This window comes from Centrocercus urophasianus, unplaced genomic scaffold, assembly GCF_019232065.1.
Source record: "Centrocercus urophasianus isolate 14NV4802_14NV808 unplaced genomic scaffold, USGS_Curo_1.0 seq_11, whole genome shotgun sequence".
NCBI classification, from domain to species: Eukaryota; Metazoa; Chordata; class Aves; order Galliformes; family Phasianidae; genus Centrocercus; species Centrocercus urophasianus.
Genome location: NW_024884253.1, coordinates 63,444,200 through 63,461,025, shown reverse-complemented (window position 1 = coordinate 63,461,025; position 16,826 = coordinate 63,444,200). Strand labels below are relative to the sequence as shown.

The 16,826-nt window shown below is 37.7% G+C and overlaps 1 protein-coding gene across 1 annotated transcript in view; it reads left to right on the top strand.

Annotated features, from left to right (window-relative positions):
• The window catches only part of FHOD3 (formin homology 2 domain containing 3), a 365,756-nt gene that overhangs the window by 213,809 nt on the left and 135,121 nt on the right, over positions 1-16,826 (top strand). The window contains exon 6 of the mRNA XM_042808981.1: positions 3,998-4,092. Within this exon, the coding sequence (XP_042664915.1) occupies positions 3,998-4,092 (95 nt within the window). The remainder of the gene's footprint in view (positions 1-3,997; positions 4,093-16,826) is intronic.

Genomic DNA, 16,826 nt, shown 5'->3' with positions numbered 1-16,826 from the left:
GTATAGTGCTTCTTTGTAAGTTGGATTTCAGAAACACTGGAAAGGCCAGACCATCTGTTTTACCTGATGTCAGCTCTTACAAACTTGGATCTGTACTGTGTTAATTTTCAATTAGCTGCATGATACCAAGGTTGCAATTAATAATGATTTCTCATCACCATTAGTGGACTTTAGTGAACTGTGGCAGTCTATCCTTGAATATAAGGTATAGTGTGCAAGTGCTGATGATTGCTGTTAGATAGTTCACAGTATACACTGCAAGTGCTGCTGATGAGGTGCCTGCTGAATTTTGGCCAGGAATCTTCCCTGGGAAATAAAACCAGCAGAGGCAGGATTTGGCATTGGCCCACTTCACTGTATATGTTTGCTTATTCTAGTTTAAACAAAAGATGCACCACTACATAACTCTTGACATGATGAATGGCATTTTGACTCCTCAAAAACTGAAAGCAAATAGTGCTTCTGCTTATTCAATGCTGGTGGTAAAATACGAAACACATAGAGAAGATTAGAAAAGCATACTTCAGGAAACAGCTTGACATTCTGGATGAGAAAAATTTACTTAGTGATACTGATTGTGATAACGTTTTCGGCTACAGTTTTTCCTCAATGGTCCTGTTAGCTTTATACAAGGAACCCAGGAGAGTATTAGTGCCAGTACTGGCAAGTTTTGAGAGGCCTTCTTAAACCTTTTATTTCACAGAACTCTATGAAGTTTCAGGCTGATCTGTCCTTTTCTAGCTAAGCCTTTACTGAGAAATGCAGCAATTTTCCATAGCTACTTGAAAATAGCTGTGGGTAAAGTCACAAACTACTTTCACATTAGATTGAGGGTTTGACAAGGGTAGTGGGAACAAAGAAATTCCAAATTAAGTCTGCTCCATATTTAAACTTCCCTCTCCCAGCCCTCTATTGCACAATAGCAAACTTTTCTCATGCAAGCATGTTGTTGATAGACTTCCAAAGAGAATTCCAGCTAGCTGAGAGGTAGGATTAAATGGATTAAATAACCTCCTTGATTTTCAGTGAAAAGAAGTTCAATTGAAGGCAAGTATGAATGCAAACTCAGATGATAGCAGACTAGCTTGTCCTTCTGAATAACCTCAGTTTCCTTTGCAAATTAGCTTGCCTTTTCTGGATGAGGATGTGTGTGTTGCCATATCTGTGCAAGCAGACATGTACATGAAGCATGTACTATAGCCCCAGGTATTGTAGTGATCTTATCTACAGCCATAGGCTGAGATGTAGGAAAGTAGTTGCACAATAAGGTCTACAGGGAATGTCAAATGGTGGCCAGTCTGCCCTCTGTGTCCATGTACTACAAAGCTGGTGTGCCCTGCTCAGTCAGCCCCAAGCCTCAGGAAAGCCTTCAGCCCATCAGCTGGGCATACACACCAGTGTTTTTGTTTCTCTTCCTTCTACCTTGGTACTGCACAGTTTCCAAGTGCTAATTCTGCTTGTCAGCACAGACACTTAACATAATATGAAGCTCTTTTCATGGCATTCTTTTCCTTCTCTAAGAATTTATCAGGCATGAGTTTTGTATAAACTACCCAGATATTTCTTAACTTACTCTTCCTTCTAATGAAAGACAATTTCCCCTCAGCCCTGCCTATCCTGTCTGCTTTCAGTTTTCTGACCCCTAACAATTTGAAGCTCTGTTCCAAGGTCTGTCAGCAGCTGACAACTTGATGTGTGGCAGATAACTACTGGGGCCATACCTTGTATGTGTACAACATGACTCTGTAGCAAATGTATATTCTATCTCTAGCCATTTTGTGGCATTCTTTCATTCTCCTCTGTAGCTTATTTGGTAACTAGTTCAAGTGGCAGCAGTGGTGGTTTTTATCATGTGTTACTAACTTTTTACCTGTAGTCAGAAGACCCATTCTGTTGCTGGAAAGATACAGATACTACCATATACTTGGAATGGCATCTATGACTAAAAGTAATTAAATAAAAAAAAAAAATGGTGGGCGAAAAATTGGGAGAGGAGGGGCAAGATTAGTAATAGGTTACAACTGTCAGGATCCCTGAGACATTTTTATGGCTTCTTTCTAAGGTCTACTGATTTGCTTTAACCTATTGCTATGAAAAGTTACATCTAAGAGCTGAAGAATGATGTATCCCGTATCTCACTTAAGCATCCAGTCTGAGAAGTAATTTTGTACTGTGTACATGCTTTGCCTTTAAAAGCCAATTTCTTGCTGCCTTTGATTTCTCTATTAATTTGGAAAGATGTGCCAAGCGTAAAATTTGTATCACATTTGTTTCAAATTGAAATTAAATCCCTTTACCCTCTAAAAAAGAATTTATATCAGAGGGGGAAAAAAAAAAAAGTGGCTTGGAGACCTTATCATGGCTGGATCTCATCCTGATTAAGGGCCAAATCTTTCTGGTACTGAAAGGAAGTGAAAACAAGTATTAGGAACTTTCTCTGATTACCGATGGGGATAGCAGTGTTCTCTTTCTTAGGCCTGCAAGGAAATGCTACAAAGAAGGCATTTATTCTGTCGGTATAATTCTTATCTCTTTTCTGACTGCCTTACATCTTTTATTTTACCTTAACACTTGGGCTTGTGTCCCTCCCGCTTAATTTTATTCACCCAAGACATGTCTTAAAAGCTTGGTGAATGATTACTTCCTGTATAGCTGCAGAGAGAGACAGCACATCCCAAGGCATGGCAGCTGCCTAAGATTATCTCCTTTACACCATTTTCTTGCTCTCCTTTTTCTCTGTCTTCATAACTGTATAAGGTCAAGCTTTGCTTCTAGTTTGGTATAACAGATGAGATAAGAAATGTAAGTACCTAATATTAGTATCTGCTTTTTTTTTTTTTTTAAAAGAAAGTAGACCAACTGGAGCAGAGAAGAAAGGAGGAGACAACTTTAAAGTGAAAGTTAGCTGCTCAACTATAGGGGTATTAAATCACTCACCTAACAGGGATTTCTTTGACAACTTCCACTATTGTTGAAAACCTCCCCCCAGCACTGCATAGTTCACAACCTATGTAAAAGTCAACAAATTCTCAGAATGTTGTAATTTTCCTTGCCGTGTTTTTTACTTTATTTTTCCCCCATAAAGCGGTGTAGAAGGGGCTTGTCAGGTTGTGCCTTATATAATTGAGTTGTTATGCCAAGATGCTGTACTGAAAGGTGTTACATCAGTGATTTTTTTTTCCATCCCACTGTGCTTTGATCTCCTTCGATAAAGCAGAAAATCTAAAAGTGGAAACTTTTGAAGATGGTAAATAAATTTTGCTAATCCACTTTTCATAATCTTTATGAAAAACTATTCTTATCAGTCTAAAAAGATTTAGTGACTGTTGTCTCTAGAAAGCCTTATATTATCAGGATTAGAAACTATGGAATTATTGTCATGAAATATTTTGCTAGCATGTTTTGTAATATAGTTAATATTTCAAAATTAAAGGATAAAGATGGTTCATTGTTGGCCATGCTTTGTTGCATTTCCTCACTAAAATGCAGAAATGCGAAGGTGAATATTCACTGTCTTTTGTTAAGTTAATTGCCCTGCTTTAATTTCAGATTACTGAAATTAACTGAAATAATCAACGTAATGCAAGTGTACTGATCCCGAGCATTGCATGCTGCTGAAACAAGTGCTAAAAGTTTTGGCTCATGAGATGTCGCCCATTATATGTAATGGGTCCGTTGCAACAGCAAGTAGCATATACATAGGATACTATTTGCAGAATTTGAGGCAATAATATATAACATTTATAGAAAGAAACAGGTATCCATACTTAACACTGCACAAAATTCACACTTATATCATTGAGACGAAGTCAGTAAAGTTACTGCGGTTGCCCAGGGTCTCATTTAGAAGAATCCTACCCGCTGTATCTTTTGTTGAGCTCTCCAGGTCTCTGGAAAACAGTGCTTACATTGAATTGTCAGCAATGCTTAGGGTTGTAATGGGTGTGTATATATATGTCTGATTTTTTTTTTTTTTTTTTTCATTTCTTTGCAATAGCCTTGGGCCAGATTATGCTCTATGTTGATGGCATGAATGGAGTAATAAACCATAATGAAACCATCCAATGGCTGTACACACTTATTGGGTCAAAGGTAAGACACCAAAATTCTTGTTTTATATGTTTTTGGATATTTTTAAATGCATTTAATTTGTATTATATATATGCATAAGTGTTTTAACAGATTTTATGCTGGGTTCTAAATGAGTCTATAACTCACTGCCTAGAAACCAGGGCATGCTGGGCTGTTATTTCTATTCCATCCTTTTCCTACTCTTTTATGCTGTTGGTTATGAAAGCAAAGGCAGTGGGATCAAAGAATATCCCAGGTTGGAAGGCAGTCACAAGAATCATAGAGTCCAGCTCCTGGCTCCACTCAGGACCACCCAAACATCAAGCCCTATGTCTGGGAACAATGTCAAAATGCTCCTTGAACTCTGGCAGCTTGGGGTCTTGACCGCTGCCCTGGGGAGTCAGTTTTGCTGCAGACCCTTTCCCTAGCCCCCTGACGCAGCTCCATGCCATCCCCTGTCACTGTCGAAGAGAGAAGAGCTCAGTGCTGCCCCTCTGCTTCCTGCAAGGAGCTGCAGCTGCCATGAGGCCTCTCCTTAGCGACTCTGCTCTGGGCTGAACAAGCAATACCTTTGTTGCTGTCTTTATGCTGCCATTGGAGTTGACCATATTTTTGCTGTTGCAGTTAACGAGATATTCGTTGAATCTCTTTTTGGGTGTTCTCTTACTTCCCTTTCCATTCTATGAAGGCAAATCCTTTTCTGCAGTTCAACTGTTGCACACTGCTCTACTTTGCTGAGTACTGGGGGAGGCAAATTCAGAGCGGCTTCCTTCTTGTGCTTAAAGAGCCTTAGAAGACAAAATCTGGTACCTGTCCACAAAGGATTTTTTTATTGGTCCTTGCATATGAGGAGGCAACAACTGAAACTCTATACCAGAGTCTGTGCCACTTAAGTGGAATAAAATAGTGTGCAATCCACTTTTAAGGCTATCGATTTTGGAAGTTGAAAAGGAAAGGGAACATAAATTCTGCTTACACTCCATCCTGAATAGTTACAGTGTAGGTAAAGCCACAAATCTGCGATCTGTTGGCTCTCCATCTTTGCTTGAAGTTTGTGAAATCCCACAGGAACTACTCCTGCCATTTAGACCTGCTTGGGACAGTCTTGAATGACACAATAACTGGAGCAGGGTACATTAGCTATTCTTGACAACTTGAAAGATGCCGTAATTGGTGGACATGAATCCATCATTAGAATTATTAAGAAATTTCCAGGAATTTTTCCTCAAATGTCTGAGTCACAAAAAGTTGCTATTTCGATTCTATAGCGACGTAGAGGCACTGCTGCTTTTTCCCTTTCTCTCTTAGAAATATCTTTCATAACAGAAAGAAAAAAAAAAAAAAAAAGAAAGACTCTGTGTCCCAAGGGCTCCTTTTAACCACTACAATTTTTTCTATAATATGCAAATTTCCCTGCTTCGGAAGATGAGCAAGCCTAAGAATAGATACTAAAGCATTAAGAGAATTGATTTATCTTGAGTTGACTGCTAGAACAGGTAGATATGTAAAACTAAGATAATAATTGTGGTTATCAAGCATCAGTATTAATGAACATGATTAATGACCAGTTCACATTTGAGAGAAGATGAGAAAATTTTCCCCACGTAAAGTGTTCCACTGTTGGCTAGATGTTACGCTGGGCAGTTTGCCCTCTTGAAGCAGGGAATGTTAGCCACAGTTGGAAAAGCAGTGCCAGAAGAGAGAGAAATGGATTTCTTGCTACAGATCCTCATTTTCAATGGGACAGATGAAAGAAACAAGCAAAGAAAAGAAAAGAATGGCCATGGTATCCGCAATTATTTTAATTCTCTAATGAACCTAGTGGAGGAGAAATAACTGTATTTCTACCTGCAGAATAATTTCTGGCTAACTTTTCTTGACCAGAGTACTTTAACTCCTTAGCCCTTAAACTCCTTTCTCCCTCCCCCACGGTCAGCCCAAATGATTATCTCCATATCCAGGCTCAGTGCCTGCAGCTAAGGAATGCAGGCAATGTGCTTTGAATAGTTTGGTTTCAGGTAGCATCAGAGTTGATTTTTCATTATTGTTTGACTGTCTTGGAAAAGATCTAAGTCCTTGTCTGTGTGCCAGAAGCTAATCAAAGGTATGACAGGCTTACTATCACAGTATGGTGTGATAGCTGCTTTATGCTCTTTAAGATGTTTTTGGCTTTCTGCAAACAGCAAATCCTTGGAATTTGCAACACACCTCAGCCTAATTTGCAGTCCTACTCTCTTGGTTCCTTCTCTGCAGAAAAGGAGGGGAAACATTTTTTAACACTGCCGAACAAAATGGAATAGTAAAAGTGCCAATTAAGTATCAGAACAAATCCCTTTGAGAGGAAACAGAAGGCATGCAGTCATTCAGCTGCCACAGCTGCACCTGGACACATTGCTTCTTGCCCTCTCAAAAACTCTGATGAAGTTTAATAAACTCAGCAGTGGAGATGGTTGAATCTTTTCATTGCAGGTTTCTTCTGTCAAATTCTGTAGTGGTTTTTACCCTTTGCTGTTATTTGCTCTTCTGAATTTGTGTAAGGCTACTGGCTCTGTCTCCTGTGCTCAGTTAGAGTACAAGATGTTTGCATGTGCTTTTCCACCACAAGGACGTGTTCAGCAAGGGGCCTCAGGGCTTGTCATGCTCAGCACTGGGACAGCCATAATTTTGGCACCCAGTGCTACTTCTGTTCAGGGATAGGGAAAGAAAGAGGACTGGATCTTTAAATTAGTGGGAAAGAATGAATATAAACAATTAACTGAAAGCTTGTCTAGATTGTCACCATTACGTGCTAGATTATTAATAGCTCCATTGCAGTTTTACAGTAGTTGCTTATGTAGTTGGATTATTTGAAGGCAATGGTGGCTTTGACGCTGTTTTGGTGAGGTGGTTAAAATTCCGGTGACATGACTGAATTAGTACTGCTGCCCTTACATTGGGCAAAAGGCATCAGACTGAGGAACTGAAAACAGGAAAGAAGGTTATTCTTAGATTACTCATTTGGTAGTGGAGAAAGAGCCTCCTGTTTCAATTTGGCATTGCCCAGGCATTAGATTGGAAATTTTAAGTTAGCAGTACCTTTATTTTGCCACGCTGTTTAAAGAGAAGAACATTATCAGCAAATCCCAGACTCTCAGGGCCTCTGCAGACCTTTATAAGACAACTGCATCCACATGTGACCAAGCCAGTGGACTTTCATGGCCATTCTGTGCATTGCTTTCCACTCATCAGTGGCTTATTACATCTACACTGTAATACCACTTTAAATATATTTACTGTTTTTCATTATGTGTATTTATCAGTCTTTCCCCATTTAACAAAGCATTCAACTATGTGCTTATTTATAGGTATATGGTTATGCTCTGTTTGTACCCGCAGAACTTCAGTACGTAACTGAAAAATAACACAAAAATGTACAGCTATACTGCTACAAAAATGGACGATAACAGAACCAAGTTACTGGTCATCTTAAATAAGCTAGAAGTTGTGCATAAGGGAATTATCTATGTCAACAAAGTTTATACTTGGCATTCAGTGATGGCATGGAAAGTTCATGCAAGATAATAAGAGAATACAATTTAAAATCAAATCAAAAGCACAGAAGTTGACTCAGTGTTAGTTAGCAGTGCTTTCAAAGTTGCTCCGTTATTACTTTTTTCAGTGATCTTGCCTTAAGTGATACATGCTGTAATACAGATCAAACCTATGTTAAACCTCACAACATTTGGGAAGTTGTATTTTACTAGTTCCTTGTTGTTTTTTTTTCTGCTAGCTGTGTGCTGCTGCTGAAGTTAGAACTAAATTTTTGTGTCAAATAGCAAGTCACGTTTAGCCTGATTGTAAAGGGACCTGAGGCTTTTGTTCACGCTGGCACCTCAGAGCCCTATGGAGGTCTCTTGTGGATCACCTGCTGATGTAGAATCTTGATTTGACGTTGGTAGGCAGGGCTGTTGGAAAATTTACCCAAAATTTACCCAAAACAACGAACACCAGGTTAAAAATGTGTAAGTGCTAAGCTGTTTTAAATCCTTGTAGTGTGTTTTTCATCTGTTAGCATATATGAGGTAATATGTATTATCTTTCATATGCATTGGTATTCACTCCGAACTGTTAATAGAAAGCATACAGTGCTGTATCATTGCCTTTCCAGGTCCAGTACTAGTTACTGAGTGTTTACAAAATGTACGTATCTGAACAAAACATCTTGGAGAAAACCCAACCTTTTATATCATCCACTAGAGGAAGCAGAAGTTCCTTTGCAACTCAAACCTGAAAGCTTTTGCCACTTCACATTAATCTTCAAATGTTTAAGACAATAAGCATTCCAAAACTTGAGTCTGGTTTCACCTTTTATATTCCCTCACATTTTTGACTGCTACTGATAATGATTATTTTTTTTCTCATTTGATGATCCAGGCTGTTCTAATTTTCCCTCAAGGGAGCTAAAGCCCCTTTCTGGCATTGTTTTCTGTGGAAAGTAATCCATTTTCAAAGTGGTGCTGGGTAACTTCAGAAGTCTGGGAGGAATGCTAGGCCTAGGCTGACACAACAAGGTTGATTAAAGATTCCTATCTCACATCTTGTTCTAATTTTTTTTTTTTTTTTCTTCTGTCTGGGTTCTATATTGGAAGGTTAAATATGAATTTTAACTAGCAAGTTATTTCTGTGCCTTGTCTCAGTCCTTTGCTTTCCTTTGTATTGAAGTACTGATGTTATGAATATTTTACATATTATCCAATCCAAAAGCAGAAGAAGAATGATTTCAAAGCAGAAGAAAAGAAAAAAAAAAAAAAGAAATACAGTGTTCAAACAGGACATAGCTATAGTGAATTTGTTGATTTCAGAATAAAATTTCTGTTTTCAAAAGAAAGTTCAGCAGACCTTTTTCCAGTGAAGTTACAGTGGCATGTTGAAACATTTATGTAATGGGTCTGTCATTTCTTGATAATTTTGTGAGGAATGACATTCTTAGTTGCATAGAACACTAAATCTGATTTTGCAACTGAGTAATCTAAGGTGTGAAGAAGCAAATAGGTTAAGTACTTGATGAAATCAGAGTGTTTCACAAGCCTTTTACACGTGCACTCAACTCAAGCTGTAAGAATAGTGGAGAATATAATAGAGCTTGAACTAAGTCTTTTCCTCAGAAAGTTTGTCACCAAATCCTATACAGATGTACATTAAATTGGATCTACAGATCTATACTGTAAAGTGATTAATAAACGTGGAGAAAGTTAGAATTCAAAGAGAATTAAGAAATCTGAATGAGACTGAGTATACTAGCTTGATCAGCATGGAAAACCAAAATATGTTAAATTGACTCACCACAAAGAGAGATTGGATGGTTCAATCTCCTGATGAGTTTCTTGAAAATGTGTTGTATTTGCATTTCTTGAATTTTTTATTATATATATTTTTAAATCATTGCGTATGCATGACCTGTTCTGAGTTAACATTGCCTGGAAGGTGAAATGGAATATGTATAATAATATGCCAATAAGATTTTTTTAGCAGAAAGTAGTGCTGTATAATTTTCTTGAGCTTCATTCTTATTTTGTACGAATGTGATCTACAAAAACTGGCCTGCTAGAAAAATTAAGCATGCAGGAGAAAATGCACATAAAATTAGTCAGTATATGAACTGTGCTGTCGTCTTCTCAATCTGCTGCCTTTATGGTTGATTAAGTCATTTGCAGCCTCTTAGAAGTGAGGCTTCATATACAACCGGTTTATAAGCAGTGCAGTTTGTGATGTTTCTCCAGTAAGCCTGTGTTTTTGTTCTGTTTTTGAGCCTACTCCAGGCAGAAAAGCCATTAGGTATTATTGTTTTGGGTACTCAAGCCACTTTCCTTCCTGGAAAGTAAGCATGGTCTCCTTTGTGCGCTGTTCTGCACTGAAGACATTGAGGTAAGTGAAGAGATACAACTGGTTTGAGTTCAGTGAAACAGTAAACATCCATGTCTGTCTAGGAGCTGCTTCTTCTTACATTTAATCTGATGTGTATTTAGTCATTGAATTATTGTCATGAAAATGGTTGTGTGAGGGAGAAACAAAATCCTGACTTCATAAGAAATTAACTTTCATGTTTCCAGTCTTTGGAGGGCCTGAGCCAAATCTTACCAGACCAGAGGAAAGCTTGCCTCAATCTTTCACTCAGAATCTGAAACTGCACTGTTGCATGAACATAGTTTGTTTTGAATTGTATTTAATTAGTGCTTTGAAGATAGGGATCAAGATGTTGCAATAAACTTGGATTAGGATAAGCCAACAAGTGCAGACTACATTGTGTACTCATTGTGGTCTGTCCAACTTAGCAGGCAGACTACTTCAAGTCCTCTGTTTTTTTTACAAAGTATACTCTTAGATGATTTTTAAAGTCATGAAACATAGTTGTTAGCAGTAGGTCCAGTTCCATAGCAGTAAGAACTTCAGCTCAGCCTGTTGCATTAATTTCTGGATTTTTTGAAGGGATAAATACCCATTTTTCTGTGTTCAGTGTGAATTGTAGATAAAGACAATGCTTAGAAAACACATGTTCCCCTACATCATGTCAGAGATCTTATTTCAACTCATTTGAAGTGGAGAATGAGAAAATATAATGATTAACTGCCAACAATGTGGTGAATGTTGAGGCTCAACTTTTCACTCCATCACGTCTATTCAAAAATGTACAAGAAAACATTCTGTTAGCAAGGAGTGAAATATATTCACATATTTCTAGAAAATACCATGTATCTATACATATGTACGCATTTCTTGTTATAAATGAAAGGCATGAAGAAGAAAAAAGCAAGTGTAGTACTTGAATTAGGTAGGGGGTAAGAAGAAAAACATAAAAATCAATGTTAGCTTTCAGAATTGCATTGGTCTCTTTCACTAAAGTAGTTTAGATTCAGAGATAATTTGTGGGTGACTTATTGTGCCTCAGGTCCTAGTTTTTAATATCTTCTATTAGCTACTAGTATTTTTTAACAAGCACTAAGTCCAGCATTCATATGAAAGAGGGAGGTGCAGGTGGAAACCTTGTTTGTATTGAGACATGTGAGTAAAAAAAGTAGAACCCACTTGTCTTTACAGCATGCCTGGAGCCACCAGTTTGAAAGATCCTTAACTATAAAATCAATTGCCTCAACAAGAAAAACAGTAAATTTTCAACTGTAAGTTGTCAGCTGGAAAAGAGTGAAGAAATACCAAATAGTTGCTCCAAGGATAAAAAGCAGATGGAGATAGTTGTAATCCAAGTTTACAGTACGTGCCATCAGATGTAAGAAGTATGCTTCCCTGAAATACTTACACATATCTAAACAAAGAAATCAACTTGGCCTGCCTGTATAAAACATTGCTGTCATAATGCCAAAGCTGTTGGAATAGCTAAGTTGTTATTTTGCAGGTAGAAATATTGTTAGTCCCAAATCAGGATTTTATTAAGCTGCATTTTAAGGAAATACATCACGTTATGAAAATGAAATAGGCAGTTGTGATGTGCAGTGGCAGCAAGGCCGAAAGTCGTGGTGAATAGGGAATCTGGGTCTGTATCATCTGTGGTGGAAGAGAAGTACACAACATCAGTATGAAAAAGTGAGAGAACAAAACACAATGATCAATGAGTACGTTTCCGTAAAGTGAAAAATGCCAACGTAAGGAAAAATAACTGGCATCCAGATATATCCAATTTAACATGCTTTGGATCTTAATTATCCAAATACTGCATACTGACCCTTAGATACAGGTTTTGTCTTTTCTTCCAGCAGAAAGCACAGGTGTGTGTGAGGAGACCATATACAGTTTTGTAGGAAAAAAGGAGATGGTCCAATTTCTGCACAAATTTCTTTTGTGTACATTAGCATGCTGGCTTTTATGATTGTTAGTAAGCATTGTGGTTAATTCTGATCTATTCCCTCAGGTCTGATGAAAGTAGGCAGGCTTTCCTTTTAATAGCAGAACTTTGGGTTTATCTTATGTGTTAATTATAGTAGCTTAAGATATTCACTGCATGGCAAGCATGGTTTAGACAGGCCCATTTTCTCACAGTTCATAGTAAACTTTTGGAGACCCAAACTTTGTTATCAAGTTGCTTCTTCATGTTACTTCTGTTTTGCTGATTGTTGAATTTCTGAGAGAAACTGCACTGTTGGGGCTGTCACTTTCTACAGGATTTCACAGGAATGCAAGCACAGTTTGTAAGGAGAAAGCAGCAGAAATTCCACTCAAACTCTGTTTGAATTTTTGGCTATATGAAGATCCTCCAAATGTTGGAATTGAATCCACTGTGTATTTTGTGTGTACTGATGTGAGGTACATGGGATCCTTCTTTTTCTGTTGACCTGTGCTGCATAACCTCCCCTCTCAAGCTTTTTTTCTGAATTGCTTATCTTTCTGGAGCTAGAAAACCCAGTGAGAGAGAAACTGAGGTAATCAGTACAGCGTTATCTTTATATACTTCTTAATTTTCCTGTTTTCTTCTTAAATTATTCTCAGTTCTGGTCGTCATGTATATAAAATACACTAGTGGAATCCTGCCTACAGGAAAGAAGGTTTAGCAACATTTTTTACATCATCACCATAGAAGAGTGGTTTTCTTGTATCTTAGCCTAAAAGAACGACCCAGATATGGAAGGAGTCCATGACTGGAAGGCGTCGGCACAATCTGGATTCCAGGCACATTCTTGAATCAGTCTCCAAATCCCTTTGTCCCTCAGTCATAAAATTGGTGTTTTGGATTTTACAGCCCTGAGGGAAGAACATGAGGGAGCAAAGGGACATATTATACGTGTTGAAAGATATGCAGGTGGAAGTTGAACCTAATGGCAATTGTTACCTTATCTTTTCTTCTGGCATCTCTCAAAAATGCTTGTCATTCTTTATTTAGATATATTCATTCTTTAAAGCAACTGCTACTAGCTGAAGATACCTAGATAACATTAAAAAATATGTTCTACAAAAAAATGGAAACCATCAAAACATTTGTGATGTCTTTATATTCAACATATAATGCACCCCAAGAAACCTCTGAGTTGCAGCCAGCTCAGGTCCCTAAAGTTATTGCACAAGGCTCTTGCCATAGGGCTCATCATGCTTATCTCTTACATTTTAAGTCAGCCTCTGTAGTTACATGGCTGGTACTTAGGAAGGAGGATGTCTGGTAAAATGTGTGGGCTTCAATTACTTTCCATAAGATCAAAAGAAAAGTTCTCTGCTGTGATTTTATTTTTTCCCTCAGTCCTTGTGTAGTAGTTTATACCATATAACGTCTTTTCAAAACAAATTTCTAGCATACCAGCAGGTTCTCTCTCTTCTCAGGCTTCTCTGGCACAATGAAATGTTTCTCATCTGGACCTGCTGTGTACTTTCTTTCAATATTGTGATCCTCTTTGATCACAACAATTGGACAAGGAGTTCAGATACTTTCTGATTTATCTCCCACTCCCATCACTGCTGTTTTCTTTCTTGAAGACTATTTTAATAAAAAAATGTGTTCAATATAAAAATACTGTTAATACCTTAAGTAGTGTGATTTTTCATTGTGGCTGCTGGGGTGAAAGACAGAGGTTCTGAAGGTGAGGTTGCTTCCAGATCTGTATTGCCTAGTGATTTACTCAGATGACCATTTGTAAAAACTGAATATCTGATAACAAGATTGGTGCCAAAGTTCTGTAGAGTCCTGATAACTTCAAAATTAATCACTGCCCTGTACAATCTCCATTCTGATTTTTTTGCCATTACCTTCTGGCAAAGAGGCAAGTAAATGACCAAGTTCTATTTCCGCCAGTGAAAGATCTAATTTTGGAGTAATGTATAAGACAGAAAATATCAGTTTACTAAGTAGAAACAACAGTATATTTCAAAGAAGATGCTGTTGTCATTTACTTTATTGGGTTTTGTGTAGAGATAGCAAGTACTCAGAAAACAGCTAAGGAACTGGATCATGGGACAAGGACAAAAAACTGAATGCAAGTTTTACAATGCAAGCGTCATCTCCTGATGTAGTTAATGCTATGGTTACTTATTCAGGGGTTATTCTGTTTTTCTTCCATTTTGCTCAAAAGCGTGAGTTAGGATGATTTGTCATCTTTGGCTAAACTTACATGATATTATGTGGAACAGATGTGACAGACATCACTAAACAGATAAATAAGGATAGAAGTTTGCCTTTACCTACAGGTCATTAGCACAGCATATTTTGACACGAGTATTTCTATGCTAATTTGCATTTACAATATTATGACTATTAGAGCACTGATAGAAATCCTGCCAGTTCTTAGTTCCAGAATGTGGACGAAGCCTAACGCAGCATCCTTTAAGTTACCCGTCCTTCCAGGAGGTTACCTTCTAAAGCTTTTGCAGTAGATAGCCATTCCTGGTGGAAGTGAGAATTGGAAAACACTGCATCTATTCTTATGTTGAATAGAGAAAAAAAAAAAAGCATCAATGAGTACAGGAGGAGGAAAAAATAGTGTTTTCTCTGTGCTAGAAAAGCCATCCCACAGCACCACCTAGCAGACATTGTTAGGTACAGATGGATATGAATAGACTGAGAAAAAGTCTGATAGAATATGAAATTGATCAAATCTGGAGAGTATAGTTTCAAATTGCAATTTTGCCTTATATTCTAGCTCAGGGCATTTATACAAGCTGAGGTTCTCTGTCATTCCTTCTTGTAGGTCTTAGCATCAGGGATTGATAGCTTAATGCAGCTAGTTAATCTCTCTGCATATTCAGTGGAAGGGTTCTTCGGTTTTAGGTTTTGTTTTCAATCAGGACTTGTGATCTTTGGCACCAAGTATTTTTTTAAAACACCAAATTTAATTGGAATGGTGGTGTTATTAATTGTATTGTAATTGATTGATGTTCTTGTCTGTATTAGCCCAAAGCACCAGGGCCAGAGCTGCCCAGCGTCCTGCTGAGAAATATTGAGAGTACAGATTTTGAAGAGCACTGGGAGCACAGCATGCTCCCACTCACTGCAGCTAGGGAAAAAGTATTAAAAGAATAGTTAAGCTGCAGGTGCTGGCAGCTTAACTATTGTAGGAGCATTGTCACAGAGGGAACCAGAGCTTGAGCTTACTTTTTACTGCTAAATATGAATATTTGTGAAGTTGTAGCATATTTGAGCCTATCACATTTCTTGTAATACTTGGTTACTTTTTCTCCTCTGGCTGCCTTGAATTGCATTTTGACCTTCATCATGCTCACTAATGGAAAGGCCCACTTCTAGAGAGCTAGCTAGGTTCTTCAAGGAAATATTCAAGGATGTGCTAATGCTCCTATGAATTGTGTTGCAGGTACAAGTTACAGTAAACATGACTCAAGAATGGAAAGAAGTCGCAGGACTTTCATCTTGCAAAGCTTTTGAGTTTGGCATTATACATGAAGGCAGATCTGCTTTACTATTCAGAGGTAGTACAGAGAGATTTCTGGCAGTAGTACTGAAATCCATTCTCTTCCAGGCTCTGAGATCTTATTTTCCTGGTTAAAACAGGGTACTGGCTATCAAGACTCTAAATTTACTCTATAGCACGGGGAAAGCTTTTTCATTATGATTATTATTATTCAGAGCCAAGAACTATGCAACTAAATCCATATGTGGACATGTAAAATATTCTGACTTTCAGATACTGTGAAACATTTTACTTCTATTAAAGGAAATGTGCCTATGCAGTACCTAGGAAAGTAGAGAAAGCTACTTTTTCAGGTACTTCTGTGATCACTGTGATAATATGTTTCATGCCCTTCACACAGTTTTTCTCTCATACTTCATTTATGAAACTATTTAGATGCTGAAGTAAATATTCTTTGTCACGTGCTATGAGAGCCTACTGCTAAACATTTTATAAAATTAGGAAAAAATAACACCAAAAGTAGTTCAGTGTTATCTTATTACTCTTACTGAACTTGCATTTTCAAAAATAATACTCTTCTGAGTTGAAAGGGTCAAATCTCAATTACGTTTCCTTTGGCTAAATACATAGGAGCCATTCCCACCAGACATTACGCAGCTACCACAGTGCACTTCAGTTTGGCTTTCTGAAATACAAAGGATCACGTTAGGCAGCAGTTTATTTTATTGCCTTTGTGAACTGCTGCCCTTCTTTAGGGCATTATTGTATCTACTGATTTTACCTGCAGTGACTCTTGACTTCAGAAGAAAATGGAAGTAATCTGTTGTGGTTACTTCAGGAAAAAGAAAAGGTTGAGTGGTTTTGTTTTACTCATTGTTTTTTTTTTCTTTTTTTTTCTTTTTTCTCTCTTGCTTTTCTGTCTCTACTGTGTCCAAAGAATTGAAACAACAGTCCCAAAATGATCTATGATGCAAGTCAAATCACTGCTGATTATGATCTCATACTTCTGTGGTTTAGCTCTTTGAATGACTGTAGCAATTATTTAGCTAAAAGTTACTCAAGTCCCAGATGCTAAATAGTTCTCAGATACTACACCACAGATACATTTCATTCTGCCAATAATGAAACTGAAATGCATGTTAAATAATGTCACTAGAAATGCCCATCTCTAGCCCAAGCAGTAGCTTCATCAAAGGTATTTCATTCTCAGGTTCATAGTAATCTGGGTTCTATGGCTCTGCTATCTGCCTGGTCACTGCTGTTGAAAACCTGTCAGTACTTTGGTAGCTACAGACTCTTAGCAATATCCACCCTTTTCATCTCAAAAGAAGGCAATTTATTTTCAGTCATCTCATTATATTGCTGTTTTTGGTATTCTTTTGTGTATTTGGCAAGAATTATCATCATGTGGACATCTTA